General features: G+C 34.8%; 1 protein-coding gene across 1 annotated transcript in view; it reads left to right on the top strand.

Moving 5' to 3' along the window:
* The window catches only part of LOC144443345 (ADAMTS-like protein 1), a 78,120-nt gene that overhangs the window by 40,114 nt on the left and 22,262 nt on the right, over nt 1-15,744 (top strand). The window contains exon 3 of the mRNA XM_078132801.1: nt 15,298-15,456. Coding sequence (XP_077988927.1) covers nt 15,298-15,456 — 159 coding nt within the window. The remainder of the gene's footprint in view (nt 1-15,297; nt 15,457-15,744) is intronic.

The following is a 15,744-nucleotide window of genomic DNA, read 5'->3' as shown; positions in this document are numbered from 1 at the left end:
CAAAGAGTTAGTTCTACACTATCAAACCACTCATTCAGGCTTAAATCATTGACAAGATTGGCCTCTCAGATGTTCACAGAAATAAAATGTCTTTTCCATTACTTTTCTGGTTTGATTTAGCTTGAAAGTCGTACCTGTAAAACCCAAGAACACAGAAAGCCAGACTATGCCAGCTGCTTGAATAGACAAATTGAGATTTCAATATATATATATCAAAGTGCAATAGTGTAACATTAGGCACTTTACTTTTGAGAGGATATATTGACAAACAATTGTCACATAGGTCAATAAATATCTTATGGCTGCTGAAATAACAAAACACAACTGGCAGGTTAGAAATACTCATTATTGAATTAAATCATCTATGATGTTTTTATGCCTGACGTTTATGTAATGATCCATACAGATTGCACACCATAACCACTAGCAGTGAAGCAAGCCCACTGTAAATTTTCTTTTCCTTCATGTTTATTTGGCCATTTCTTGGAGGTGGCAAGTGCTGACTCTATTTTTAATTAAATTGATGTTTGGGTGAAATCAACATGACTTCTACACACTGATTAAAACATAACAGCTGTGAGCTGGAACTAATTTGCTAGTTTGTTCTGTGGTCAAAGAACTGAAGAATGACGTAAATATTACAAAAACAGTTTTACAACTTTTAATAGGACACATTTTGAACATCCAGCGCAGTAATCTATTCCATTTACTGTCATAAAAAATTGATCAATCTGGAGTTTACAAGATAGAATGGTGCAGTTAGCCTACTAATAGTTTCTCATGAATTTTGAATAATAGCACTTCAGAAGAAAACTATAAGTGGTTCTTATCTATGAAGCACTTTGTTAGGAATCTTGTATATCTGTAAACAGGCCCACCCTTCTAATATAAGCGTCCACTTTCTTTCATCTGGTCTTGTGTGTGCAAGAATGAACAGGTAAGAATTCCTGACGGGAACAGTCAGTCAGTCAGTCAGTCAGTCAGGAATATACCATTTATTTAGAGGGTTGTTCAGTGTAGACACACTTGAAATTGAGGTATTTTAGGATAAAAAGAAACTCCTTTTAAATACTTGAATCCAACACTTAAGGACTTCATTACTCATAATGACTCACGTATAGAATATAGAGTTTACTTTTATACAAGTTCATATCACTATGGAGTGTCAAGGTTTTTAGTGCCATTGTGGGTGCTTCAAAGAATTGTCAACTCAAGTAGACCCCGGGTACATGTATGGTTGACTCCAGCAATACGTTACTAAAGAATAGCTGAATGTGAGTGTACAGTGGGTAGTCTTACAGAGCTGAAAAGATTGTCTGTTGGTGTGCATACTCTTAGAACTGGTCGGTAGCAATTAAAGTCTCAGTGGAATGTACCCTGTACTTGAGGACATCGAGAGCGTTCAAGTAGTGGAGGTCAACTATTAAACTAAGCTGACAGGAGTAGAAAAAATCAGTTGAATCATTTCGCTTCCAGACAAGTCCATGGAGAAGACATTGCTAACACACCCTTGGGATATTTAGCCTCTTTGGCAGAAATACTATACATTTTATCAATGTTTATTCAGCAGAAAATAAACCAGGCTGCCAGGCAAATGCTTTTTCCTGCTATATAAACGGTGGATGTAGCAGTAACCCATTTGTACCTAGGAAGTAGTATGTTTAGCTCCTGGGACTTTTAAGGAGAACAACAATACAAGGAAAAAGCCCGGCACCACTACATATACCCACTGGAAGTTTGTATTATCTCCACACTAATAGACTCGCTCAGTAGGAACAAATTAAGCGGGTAATTTAGGACACAATCGGTTGTGATAATAGCGGCCCGGCTGCTTATTTACTGCTCCTTTGCATCAAACGGTGTAGTCAACAAGGTGAAGTGATCGTTGGTGGTTGTCAACAGCAATTTAAAACTTGTTGATAGTGCACATAAGTTAGTGCTTTTTCATTGCCTGTAACAGAGATAATAGTTAGTGATGTCAACTATTGCAGTGTGGATGATTCGTTCTCATATATTGGTGTTTACGCTAATGGTGAGTAGAGATTCATACTTTTCATCAACTTATAGAAGATTGTGACTAATTTTCTTAACCAGATAAAATTTGTCTTTATACTCGTGTATCAGGAAAAGTCTACAGAATCCAAAAGTGTCAAAACTTTAGTAAAATAATTTGTATACTGTGTACGTTGAAGTGAATGGTAAATAGTTTTAATATGTATGTGAATTTTCTGTTCAATAACTATGTTTGGCTGTGTGCCCAGAACAATGAATGAAACCAGTTGAGGGATCAGTCAGTAACATACCAATAGAGAAAGACTTTTTAAAGCTACCATAGAAAGTGCATTTGTGTCTACAAAGTCAGTTAACACAGAACAGTGCAAATAAGTTTTATCAATAAAGTTATACAAAAACAAGACAACTTTCATAACCTTAATTCTTAACTGTCTTCAACTTTTGTTTGTCATAACATTATTGATTCCATTGAAAGGCTAATAAGTTTTATAGTCTAATGTAAGGATAGTGAAGAAGAGTGAATGTCACCCATCCATGGAGTGCTGTGTTTGTACTCAAGGATTTTAATTGGATTGTATGTGCCTAGAGGGGGTGTCTCCAGCAAATTAGTTTTAGGCAGATAGTGTATTTTGATGGTCTTTAGCTGTAATTGGATTATCGGTTATGAGACTGTAGATTAACATCTTGTATTCTTTCCTCATTAAGACTGGTTCCTTGAAAGCTTTAAAGTCAGATAGGGGTCTGATTTGTCTGGTCTGTTAAAGAGATAGTCACAAATGGTTTACTCATTAGGAATGCTGTCTGTGTCACCATCATAAAGAGAAACCACAGGAAACCGTAATTCTGCTCTTAGCAAAGTCCTTGCATCAGATGGAACTTATAACTTCTGTTGTTTTGTTTGTTTGATGTGAAAAACTATGAGATTTGGCTCTTCTGGTGAAGAGGACTGCCTGTCAAACAAATACTGTACAATCTCTTTTGTTTAACGATAACTTTAGATTATCATTTGAAAGCCTAGTTTGGATTAGGATTAAAAAATGGGTGTGAAAAATAATTGTCTGGCAAAGCAATAAAAAAAATTAGGTTTAAAACAAAAGAATAATTCAATGTAATCCTCATGGCTCTACTGATAAGGCAACACATGCAAGAACCTGGGACTGAATTCTTTGCCTTTAACAACATGACAGTGATCATGAATGTGAGTAATGAACCGATTGTACTTTAGTAATTGGAAAGTATTTACTGTTGGTGTCAGCCTTGAAAGTCAAATTCTAAATGTTAATCAACTCAGGGAGGCGTGTTGACAGTGCAGCTTTATGGTGAGAGGTATACTTGCTATATTAAATGCATATAGTATGTGAAGAGGGCTAAACCCGGATGGTTTCACTCTTAACATTAATGAGGAAACTAGGGATCTTTTACCACGTTGTACCAAGGATGTACCCCAGTGTGAAAGCAGTAGCTCACAGAAATGTTACCCTAGATTATAACATTTTGAAATCAGAATACAAGAAACATTCACTGGTTATCAAGTTTTCAAAACAAATGGCAATGGATTTGGTACTATTCTTAGATGGTCAGAATGTTGAAAATACAAATAGATCAGATCTTTGTCCAAACATACAACAAACCTATTCTATTACTGCTTATATACTTCACTAATGGTGCAGCAGCTTGAATTTTCAATTTTTGTTACCCGATTAAATATTTTCGAAGATTAAAAAAAATGGATGTATTTATATGCACCGGTAATTTCATGAAGCATTATGGATGTAGATTTAAATACAAATTTATACATTTAAAATGATATAGATTTATACTTATTCACCTTATTATCCTTATACAAACAAACTTGAACTTGAATACAATATGTGTTTGATTATACTATACATATTCTGTATAGTTGAATTTCATGTCAAGAACTCTTATCATCACATTATGGTATTATATTTATTAATGAGATCTACAAATAGTGAAAATTTTAAGTTGTGCTGAAATAGAATTTGGTTGATTTATTAAAATGCTGTTACTGAAATGTAAAATCTAGTATAATTATAAACTAAAACAGGATGCTTCGTAGTTTTGACAAAAAAGTTTCAACATTGTACTACTATTTGGATATGATCAGTGAGCCCTCTAAGCCAATTTGACGTGCCACTGATGCACACAATTTCTAGCGATGCACCAAAATTTGGTGTTCCCCCATCTCTTACTATGTAGTGACTCACAAGAAATCCCAGTTTTTCTCATTTTGACTCACAACAAAATTTGGCGATCGTTAGAGGACACACTGGATATGATATAAATCCAGTGGTAGGGATATCTAAGTAGCAACTCATACTATCAAGAATAACATAAGAACAGTGTCAAACTATTTGCCTTATTTATTTTAATCTGATCCGTGTGTGTTTTCTAGGTATCGTGTTCTGCTATGTTTTCAGTTTTGGATGTCGTGATTCCTGTCTAGTTCTGTGATTTAAACCTGTACTAGCTGCAACTGAGTATATGATATAATGAATATATTAAAGTCATAATATCTAACAAAACAGTTTTAAAAAACCCCAAAACATTCCAGTTGCAGCCAGCTTTAAGAACAGACTGTGTCGATAAAAAGTAAATTTTGCTAGGGATTCATGTTAAAGACATTTTAATGTTTATAACCTGTATCTAGCACATATAATTTCAAAGAATAGAAATTGTTCTTTGTCAATGGAGACCTATAGCTGGATAGGATAACCTGTGATGTCATGATTAGTATTTCAAAACGAGTGTATCAAAAACCATAGCATGACGTGATGTGCAAAAGTGCAAAGTTTCTTGCAGGCTACTGTAATGCCTCCCTGAGAACTAATGTACCTTGTACCTGCCAGGTTAAGGTTTCCTCTCTAGAAATAGATTTTGTATGAAAAGTTAACCACATGAGCGTGCCTGTCTGTGTGTACATTTCAACTTCCTGACACGAATTTGAAAAGCTCAGCTGTGTATCAGAATGTCATCAAGTCTTCAAGTCTGGCTTTCTATATATCTCTCAGTCTTGAACATCTGTCTGATGTAGTATTAGTAGGACTGCGGTTACACGTAACCTTAAGGCTGCAAGGCGGTGATGTCACATAATTATATACAATTATTTATCACCTGCTCCACCAACCCAATGATAATTTATCAAAAATCTTACTTTTGTTGAAAAAAAAAGTGAATGGAAGAAGTCAAAACTCTCATAAATATATCCAAGGTTGTTGTACACATGTTGCACCAAACAACACTTGATGAATGGAGACGGTACAGATTGGTGAGAACCCTTCAGTGGGGTAAACGGTACTGTATTCACAGAAGGTTGATAGGTAGAAGTCATGAAATCATGAAAAGTTGATTTATTTGGTTTAGTGTTAGAGAGATCCTCAAGTAGTTTAGTCACTCATTGAGTGAGTACACAGTGTGTGTCCCATGCTGTAGTGGAATGTATGCAAGTGTATTGGTTTGTTTCACATGTGTTACGTACAATTATTTCAACTATTAAACTCATTTAGTTACTAGAATGTATTCATTTTGGCATACAAAAGTTTTAGCAGAAATATAATTTTCACATTTTGGCTCCACTTTACTTTGACTGTGAAACAGTTTTGTTGATTTACACTGTAAATGTACATGTAATAACTCTGAATTAACAAGTGGAAGTGATGCTATTTCCACATTAATTTATTTTGGCACAACATTTTTTTCAGCTGAAGAAGCTAAAATAAGTTTAGAGTCAAATACATATTATCTTTGTTCATAGTATTTCAAAGGTCTCCATACCGAGATTGTATTATATAGATTGTGGTTTCTACAGCAGGAAATAGAGTTAAGGGAACTGGAGGATGTTACTTGTGCATGTTTTTTTGTTGTTTACTTAGAATATAGGTAGGGCCACATAGTTTTCTAGGCAGGTGTTCAGTATGAGGCCTATAAAAATTGTTTGGTTCCGGTTACCTGACCCCACCTGGTTTTCACTGCCAATCCTGAACTCTTTTTAGATATTTGAGAAAAAAATAGATAAAATCATGAAAATTGTTCATTCTCACGAGAAATAGTGGATGCAGAAACTGACATCAACTTAAAGTGACAATATAAAGTTTTAGAAAACCCAGTGAGAGAGAGGATAGGGAAATGTGATAAAACTTGTTTAAATTTCAATACATTGTATCCTAATAAAGTAGAGAACCCAGGTACAATATTTTGGGAATTCAGGTTGATTTTATCTACTGGAAATGTTTGTAATTGTTCAATCATTTAAACTGCAACTAGCCCATACCAAAGGTGTCATTTCATGAACATTAAATTTAGGTAAAAATAGAAAATAAATTACATTCTATTTGAAATTGAACAAACTCAGTAAAAATATCAACGCAGCTGTCATTTAGGTAATTTGGTGAATTGTTGAGTCATAAATTTATTGCTGAAAAATTGCACCATTTCTCATGAAGATGTAAATTTTTCACAGACGAAAAAAAAGAAAGAAGTTACATGTACAAGTATTGCATCAAGAAATGAAATAGTCTAGAGTGCGTTGGTGTTGTCTGGGTGAAAATGCCTGCAGGATCATTATCTGATCAGAACTCAATCATTTGTAAAATTTAATTATACAGGTGACATAGCATAGTCTCTTACTGTCATTGGGGTTACTCAAGCTGACAGCAATTCTCCATTCAGATATTGTTTTTGTACTCGTACGTAACCTGAAGCCAACTCTGTCAGTGTTAGCTATATCTCTACTGGTAATAGGTTTAATACTTCATCTTCAACAATTTTTTTTTTTGTCAATTGAATAAATTTGTTACGTCAGTAAATATTTCTCACATTTTACAATGGAAATTATTTTTATTAGCTGTTAAGAGTGAATATACTAGTATACATGCAGATGGGATTTTAAAATTCTGTATGTCATCATGTTCACACAAACCGCCTATAAATAGCACTAAAAGTAAACACAACACTTTTAGTGTGTTGCTGCATGGTTCTCCTCCTTCACCTAAGAACAGAAACACAATTATCAAACTCGTTTGCTACATATAGGATCTCTGATTGTGAAAATCCTTGGGGAACTCGGAGGTAAGGGGATGCTGGGATAGTGGAGTTGGAATATCTTGTGTGGGATATGATGTATCTATGGTACCAAGATCATCAGAGTGCTGAAATACCATTCAAACTTTATAAATGTAATCATGATGTTGAATATTTTGCTGATGTTCAAAATTAAAAAAAAAATTAAGTTGTGCTGAAAATCATAAGTAATTAATTAAATGTCATAAACAGTGTGCCCTCTAACGTTAGCAAAATTTTGTTGTTGTGAGTCAAAATGAGAAAACTGGCATTTCTTGTGAGTCACCACATAGTAAGAGATAGGGGAACACCAAATTTTGGTGCGTCACTAGAAATTGTGTGCGTCAGTGGTGTGTCAAATTGGCTTACAGGGCACACTCACCACACAGTAAGAGATAGGGGAACACCAAATTTTGGTGCATCAGTGGTGCATCAAATTGGCTTTGAGCGCACACTGGTCATAAACTTGAGTCCCTCTGTTTAGTACTGTTAGTTAGTATTTAGTATTGTCATACCAGTGGAGCCATAAGGCCTATACAGGATCATTCCATTGTTCTAGATCAATTATGCTATAGCTCTGCCAGACAAAAAGTTTTAATCCCATCCCAACATTGGCCTTTAATGATTTTAGAGAGTTGTGAAAAATATTGATTGATTTTTATTAGCATTTTAACAGTCCTTGCTCCTTACTTAATTAAAATTTTAGAAGATTGGTACGTTTATTGAAGATGCTCCTTGACTTTTTGGTTATAGCATCTATAAAACGACAAGTTATTAAATTTTATTTCAATATTGATTACGTCAATGTAATAAACATTTATTTCCTTTAGATTTGAATACTCAGTTAAAGACCCATAATTCAATCCTTGATTCTCGCATTAGTGTTATCTTATCAGTGAAGCCATGAGGATTACATAGGATTATTCATTTCCTATATCTCTGCCAGACAATTGTTTTTCACACCTAACTTTTGATCCTAATTTCAACTGGATCTTTAGAGTACGTTTTGGTTAGGCCTAAAAAATAATTGTGTGGTTCTGGTTACCCGACCCCACCTAGCTTTTCACTGCCAATCCTAAACTTTTTTTTATGTAGTTGAGAAAAAAATAATAAAATCGCAAAAATTTTGAATTTCTCGTGGATGCGGAAACTGACATCAACTTAAAAAGACAAAATAAAACTTTTTTTCCAATCTTTAATGGCTGTATATCTGATAAGAAGACATAATACAGAGACCATTTGGAAAACAATGGAAAACCTGAACTAGACACTCACACAGAAAAAAAAAAAAAAAAAAAAAAAAAATCTACCTACCCCACCTATTCTAAAATGGAGCGTAATTGGAACCACACATTTTTTTAGGCCTTAGAGTGGACAGCAGTGTATACTGGTAGTAGCTATGGTAAATATATTATCCACCAATGCCTTCAAGTAGAAATGTAGCCTAATGTAAACAGTTTAGTTTCAAAGTAGAAATACCCACAAATAAACTTTCAGAGTAAAATGTAACTATCTAGATACTAAGATAATAAACTCACTTTCTGTGAAACATTTAGTACATTATTTTGAAAATGTATGGTTTATGTCTGCAGCTGTAAAGTTTATACAAGGTCACAGAGTTGTTCATGTTGTAGTGTGTAGTCATGAATCATGTATGTGTGCCAGAAATTTTTAAAACCACAATGAACACCCCATTAACTTTTTTTATCCTTAAAATGACCTCTTCTTCATGTTCTTAGTTGTATTGTTTTGTGATGAGAAATGCTTTCTTTCATCTGTAGCCGGCACTGAATATTAAGCGTTCTTGGTTCTTTTGCTTTGTTCAAAGTTCTGACACAGTTTTAACACAGACATTTTTATTCATTCAGTTTGTCCAAAGTCTTGGTGCTGTTTTCATGATGTTTTGTCTGAAGTTTAATCTTGCATGGAGTACTTTGTTATAGCACGGCTTTCTTGTTGTGACATTTTGTTTGCTTTACTATCCAAACAACTATTCGTGACTGAATACTTCAGTTTTTTTTAGAACGCCAATCCACATTGCCAAGTTTCTTTTGTTGAAGGAATTGTTTTCTCCAACTTTGAATCAGAGCCAATCTATTTTATCATGTGTTTGAAGGTTGATTAAACTCTTTGTGTATCCTTAATGATAAGAACATTACCAAGTTTAAACTTGTAAATGATGCTGTGAACGGAAACTGTGGTTTTGACTACCTCTCACTTGTCCTTCCCCATCTGTGGACAGAGCACACAATTTCAACCTGAAAAGAAAACAGAAAGTCACACATGAGTTTGTTTAAAAGTGTTGCATAGGCAATAAGGGTGTTGGCATCTACTTAAGAAGAAAAGGAGCCGCTTAAGGTCAATACAGAGGACAAAAGATTCTTTAAATATGAAAGAATTCAACTTTCTGACTTGCTTTTTTTTCTCATTTCAGTAGGAAAGTTTCATCCACTCACAGTTATATACATTCAGTTGAAAGCATAGATCAGTGACAACTGCCTCCTCAGACAGCTAGCCAGAGAAATTTTAGTTTTTCCTCCTAGCTTTATAGATATTCAGTCATAGAATGAAAAGTTGAGAGTGCAGATTATGAGTGCTAACAACATCACCTCTGATAGTTCTTCCGTTTGCATTGGTTAACATTCAGTTTCTTCTTTTTGCGTTGGTTAACATTCAATAGTATGATGAAATCTCATCTGCAAAAGTTCGATCTAAATTAATGGGTTTAACTTTGTATAGCTTACCAAAGCTGGCATAAACTTTGGTAAGCTAATTAAATTTTGATGCAATACGCAGTTAAACCCATTAATTTAGGTTAACATTCAGTTGTAGAATAAAGAACTGAGATCTCTAATAGATTATTGATGACAACACGGGGCCCTCTGACAGTCAGAGCAGTTCTGTCCTCCCACCTTTATCTACATTCAGCCATACAATAAAGAGTTGAGAGTGATGACAACACCGCCTCTGCCATTGAGAGAAGTTCCGTCGTCCTACATTTATCTACGTTCTGCTGTACAATAAAGAGTTGAAAGTATAGATCAATAAGTACCCCTCCTCCAACAATCAGTGTCATGGCAAATAAGATGAATTGTGTTTGTGTCACTCCTCCTCCAGTGTGTACCTATGATGAAAAAAAACTATCTACACAAACAGTAATTACCAAACTAATCACATTACCACTTGCTAGACAGTAGTGAGTACATAACAGTCCTAATGCATTATAGTTACCATAGAACCCTTTGTCAAATCTGAAAAAAATGGAAGAATGTGTATTATGTATAAGGAGAGATGAAGTGCTTTGTTGTCAATACCATTTTGACTGTTTTTGCCAAGGTTCAGGAACCCTTGTAACAAAGGGGGGGGGGGGGTCTGATAAGACTTGACAGACAGACAGACAGACAGACAGACAGACAGACAGACAGATAGATAGATGAACAAATACATAGATAGACTATCAGTGCTTTTTGTAAATTGGTAAATCTGTCTACCTGAGTGAGTTCCCAGGTATATCACCAGGTATAGACACCAAAATTATAGTATAGACACTGATGTCTGTTTGTCTGACTGTTCATCCACCTGTTGTCAGTCTGTCTGTCTGTCTGTCTGTCTGTCTGTCTGTCTGTCTGTCTGTCTGTCTGTCTGTCTGTCTGTCTGTCTGTCTGTCTGTCTGTCAGTCAGTCAGTGTCTGTCTGTCTCTGTCTGTCTGTCTGTCTGTCTGTCTGTCTGTCAGTCAGTCAGTGTCTGTCTGTCTCTGTCTGTCTGTCTGTCTGTCTGTCTGTCTGTCTGTCTGTCTGTCTGTCTGTCTGTCTGTCAGTCAGTCAGTGTCTGTCTGTCTCTGTCTGTCTGTCTGTCTGTCTGTCTGTCTGTCTGTCTGTCTGTCTGTCTGTCTGTCTGTCTGTCAGTCAGTCAGTGTCTGTCTGTCTCTGTCTGTCTGTCTGTCTGTCTGTCTGTCTGTCTCTGTCTGTCTGTCTGTCAGTCTGTCTGTCTGTCTGTCTCTGTCTGTCTGTCTGTCTGTCTGTCTGTCTGTCTGTCTGTCTGTCTGTCTGTCTCTGTAGTATTACCTATCCTGCACAGCTGTGTGCATATTTGAGTATTTCCTTTCCATGAAATACAGTAAATTCCAATGAAAGAATTAGAGTAGGTTGCTGTGTATCGTACAAATTATATTTGAAATTGTAGTTTGTAGAGTACTTAGAAAGGGCTTTTGAAAGATTGAAAAGAACTCAGTCAAGAAAATAGTTGACATAATTGTCAATTTTCCATCCACAAAAGTCAAGCCAGTCTAAATAGTGTAAACTTTCTCATTGGACTTTGAAGGTAAATTGATAGATGCAAGACAGAAAGTGTCAGCTTTCTGAAAGTTGTTGTAAATAATAAACAGTGAAAAGAGCAACATTTTAATAGATATTTTCTTAACGATAATCCTGAGTGTAAATTAGTGAAATCTTAAAACTAGCTGTTTTGTACCACCCAAGTTGTATTTTGAAACAGAGATTACTCCCTTCCTGAAGTTAGTCACTCAGCCAGTCTAAAACGAAATCTCACCAAAGATGACACAAAAACTCAAACAAGTATTTATTTCCACTCCTAAATTTATGATGTATTTGTTCAGCCCCAGTATTTCTATAACTGAGACCTTTTCAATTTTCTTAGAGCAGAGGGGTGAAAAATTCCTTTATACAGGTCAGAAGGCACAAAGAATACCAGAGCTTTGCTTGTACAAGCGTTGAAGTAAGACGTAATAAAAACATCAACATTTTTGTAGTATATTAAGCTCAGCCTTCTTTTGTGCAAGTATGACATTTCAAGGGGTTCTTAATGCACTTTGAAGTGGCAGTTACTGCTCTTAAAACACCTAATTATAAGTATTTCAATGTTTGACGATATCTGTACAAAGTAGTCGATATCTGTACAAAATAGTTGATATCTGTACAAAGTAGACGATATCTGTACAAAGTAGTCAATATCTGTACAAAGTAGTCAATATCTGTACAAAGTCGCCGATATCTGTACAAAGTAGACGATATCTGTACAAAATAGTTGATATCTGTACAAAGTAGACGATATCTGTACAAAATAGTTGATATCTGTACAAAGTAGTCGATATCTGTACAAAATAGTCGATATCTGTACAAAATAGTGGATATCTGTACAAAGTAGACGATATCTGTACAAAGTAGTCGATATCTGTACAAAGTAGTCGATATCTGTAGAAAGTAGTCGATATCTGTAGAAAGTAGTCGATATCTGTAGAAAGTAGTCGATATCTGTACAAAGTAGTCGATATCTGTACAAAGTAGACGATATCTGTAGAAAGTAGTCGATATCTGTAGAAAGTAGTCGATATCTGTAGAAAGTAGTCGATATCTGTACAAAGTAGACGATATCTGTAGAAAGTAGTTGATATCTGTAGAAAGTAGTCGATATCTGTACAAAGTAGTCGATATCTGTACAAAGTAGTCGATATCTGTAGAAAGTAGTCGATATCTGTACAAAGTAGTCGATATCTGTACAAAGTAGTCGATATCTGTAGAAAGTAGTCGATATCTATACAAAGTAGTCGATATGTGTACCAAGTAGTCGTTCTATAACTTTAGCATAAGGTAGATTCATATTCACAGTCAGTCTAGCATTTCTATACCAGTTTTTAACTCAAATGTGTTGCTAGAGTAACCAGCTTGGAATCTCAAAGTTCTCTGTTTGTTTGCATCTCACCACTGCCCCTTGTTTCTGAATTTCTGAAAGTCCTTGGCCAAGATTTGAATCAGTATTGGTTTTAATCAGTGAGTTGTATAAATGGGGACCTGGTAGGATAGAAGTTGCTGGGTGAAGGATTTAATCCTATGTACTAGGGACAGCAGGAATTGTATGCTCCCCATGGAATTGAAGACATATAAGGACAGTTGTGCTATTATAGGTCTGTACCATGTGCAATAACTGTAAAGTACTTTGAGCAAAGTATACCCTCTCTTGTTTGTTGTTCCCCCATCTCTACACTTTTGTTGTACTTCCAATATTTGATCACCTTTTCCCATATTTTCTCAGTATCACAAAAACATTAAAAAGACACTACTGATTCAATGATATAAATAACATATTGTATAAGACAGTCATCTCGACTATGTAAATGAAAGTTTGCAAATACACCGAGATGATTGTGTGGTGTGTCATACAAAGGTGACATGATTCTTGATTCTTCAAATTTACTTTTACTACGGTATAATCAGTCTACAAGAAATCTCTTTCAAGAGTCAATGTGAATAGGAATACATGTATAAATGAATATTGAGTATTACTTTCTTCCAACCTGTGTGAGAAAAATCAGCTTGAAATCAACTTTGCTCTAAACAAATATCTCCTAATATACGCGAGACAGATTGCCATATTTATAGCCTAGTTCTAGGTGTAAAAAACAGTTATCTGGCAGAGCAATAGAAAAAGTTGGCCCTCAACAGAAGACTAATATTTTACAATTCTTATGTCTCCACTGATAAGATAAAAACTAATAATGCTGGAACCTGGGATTGCATCCCTGGCCTTTAGAGTGGTATAGATGGCAGCTGAGGACACATTTTGACTAAACTTAAAAAGGCTTGGAATGTGGTGTTTTTCAAATAACCCCCCCCCCCCCCCCCAAAAAAAAAAAAAATAAAATAAAATAAAATAAAATGTCATACTGGTACTGTTACATGTCCTGTGTGAAATCCTGTTTAGACCTTTACTAGTGCCTACATATAACCCAACATATTGTTTGTAGTTAGAATACTATGTAAGTAACCACCTAAAGACCATACAAAGTTACCGACTTTCTCTTTACGTGTGTTCTAAGGCTAAAAGGTTATGGTTTACTGTGCTCTATGATTACTGGAATTTAACATCTGGCATTCAGTCATTAGAGTTTTGAATCTAATTTCTAAGTAAGTACCCTAGTCTGAATGCTGAGTACATTGTATATGTACAAAGTTTTGTAAGAGCTTGGAGTGATATATTTCCTTGCGTTTGCAGTTTTGTGTCTCACTGAATGTAGTGAAAGCTGTCTGAGATACTATCTTGGGTTTCACTCTTATCCAGTAATTGTAGCTGTTGGCAAGGTATTAGCCTACTGACTATGAAGACTTAACCCTAGAAATACCACTAATGTATCAATTAATTTGTGTTTACAAATGCTGCATTTTCTCAGCTGCATAATTTTACACTTTTTTTTGACAAGTCTCGCTTTTCATAGATTAGGATTCTGATTCCAATTTAATGCATCGCTTGCAGCATTTTCTCTAACCTGACTTATTCAGTGTCAGTATGTTAGCTATCAGTTGTCAATATTCTAAGTTAGACTGACATCTGAACAACTAACACTAAGACAGTTTGACAGCAAATGATATCAAACTTCCTTCTTGATTAATAATACTCCTCCTTCCCTACCTATGTTTTTATGATGACCTCAATAATTAGAATAATGTTTGTTGATGCACACCCAATTAATTTTTTTTTTATGCTTATGTTTTGACAATATTACTTTTGTCTTCTTCAAACTTGGATTCACCATTGAGGTATATTCCTCCATTGGTTCGCATTATCAATCTGTTGATACTGCTATGACCTTTCCAATTGATGCCAACTCTATACTGATAAGTGAAAGCGAATGAAACAATGTATTTTATCTCATTTTATATCCAAGTTCTTATCAAACATAATAAATTCATAAGGTATCCTTTCCCGTTAACAGTTACAAGCTGAAATAATTTTGTAAGGTTATTAGTTAAAAAAATTGAATACACTGACTTTGTGACATTGTTTCTTCACCAGTACTGGAAAGAATCCCATTTGACATGTGACGAATATATGTATATAGATATTATAAATATGTATCAAAATATGGCTGATAAAGTCAGTTCGCACAATTTGTAAATGTAATACATGTATGATAATTGTTTTTTTTCTGTGAATTGAGATATTTAATTGAAACTATGAACATTTAATATTATTTTATTTATTAATTAATTCATTTATTTTGTAATACAGACTAATGGTACAATCTATTGCACAACAAGTGAAAAGTATTTTTGTTCATAAAAACCAAACCTTAAATGTATGTTCTTTACAAAATTCTTTTCAAACCCTGAAGTAAATCTCCCTTTAGGCCATTCCTTATGTACAGTGTGTGATTATAAAAGGAAGTAACATTTTGTACTTGTTTTCTTGTAGGTTTCTATAGGAGTGGTTTATGGTCATAAATGGTCGTCATGGGGACCATGGAGTGACTGCTCAAGAACATGTGGTGGAGGGGCATCATATAGGCGTAGACAATGCCTGGCAGGAAATTGTCCTGGGCAAGACATTAGATATAAAACATGTAGTATAGAGGTAGGTAACATGTCAGGTTTTATACACTTTACTAGGCTTTGTGTTAATACAATTTTCAGTACAGGTTGTGTGGGTATTGTACTGAGCCTATAGAAATGTACTCAAGATTTAAACTAAAGTGATGTATGTTGGTGTTATCAGTAATTGGAAATCAGTGCACAAATTTCTTAATTATTCATAATTGTACCAACTTTTGCTGTTACAGAATTCAAATAATTTTGTAGCTAATTTTGACATTCCTTGCCAAGTGAAAAAGTATAACAGCATCTGGACACCAAGCCATTTTGT

The sequence above is a fragment of the Glandiceps talaboti genome, chromosome 12 (assembly GCF_964340395.1).
Source record: "Glandiceps talaboti chromosome 12, keGlaTala1.1, whole genome shotgun sequence".
NCBI lineage: Eukaryota > Metazoa > Hemichordata > Enteropneusta > Spengelidae > Glandiceps > Glandiceps talaboti.
This window is presented reverse-complemented; position numbering and strand designations above follow the sequence as displayed.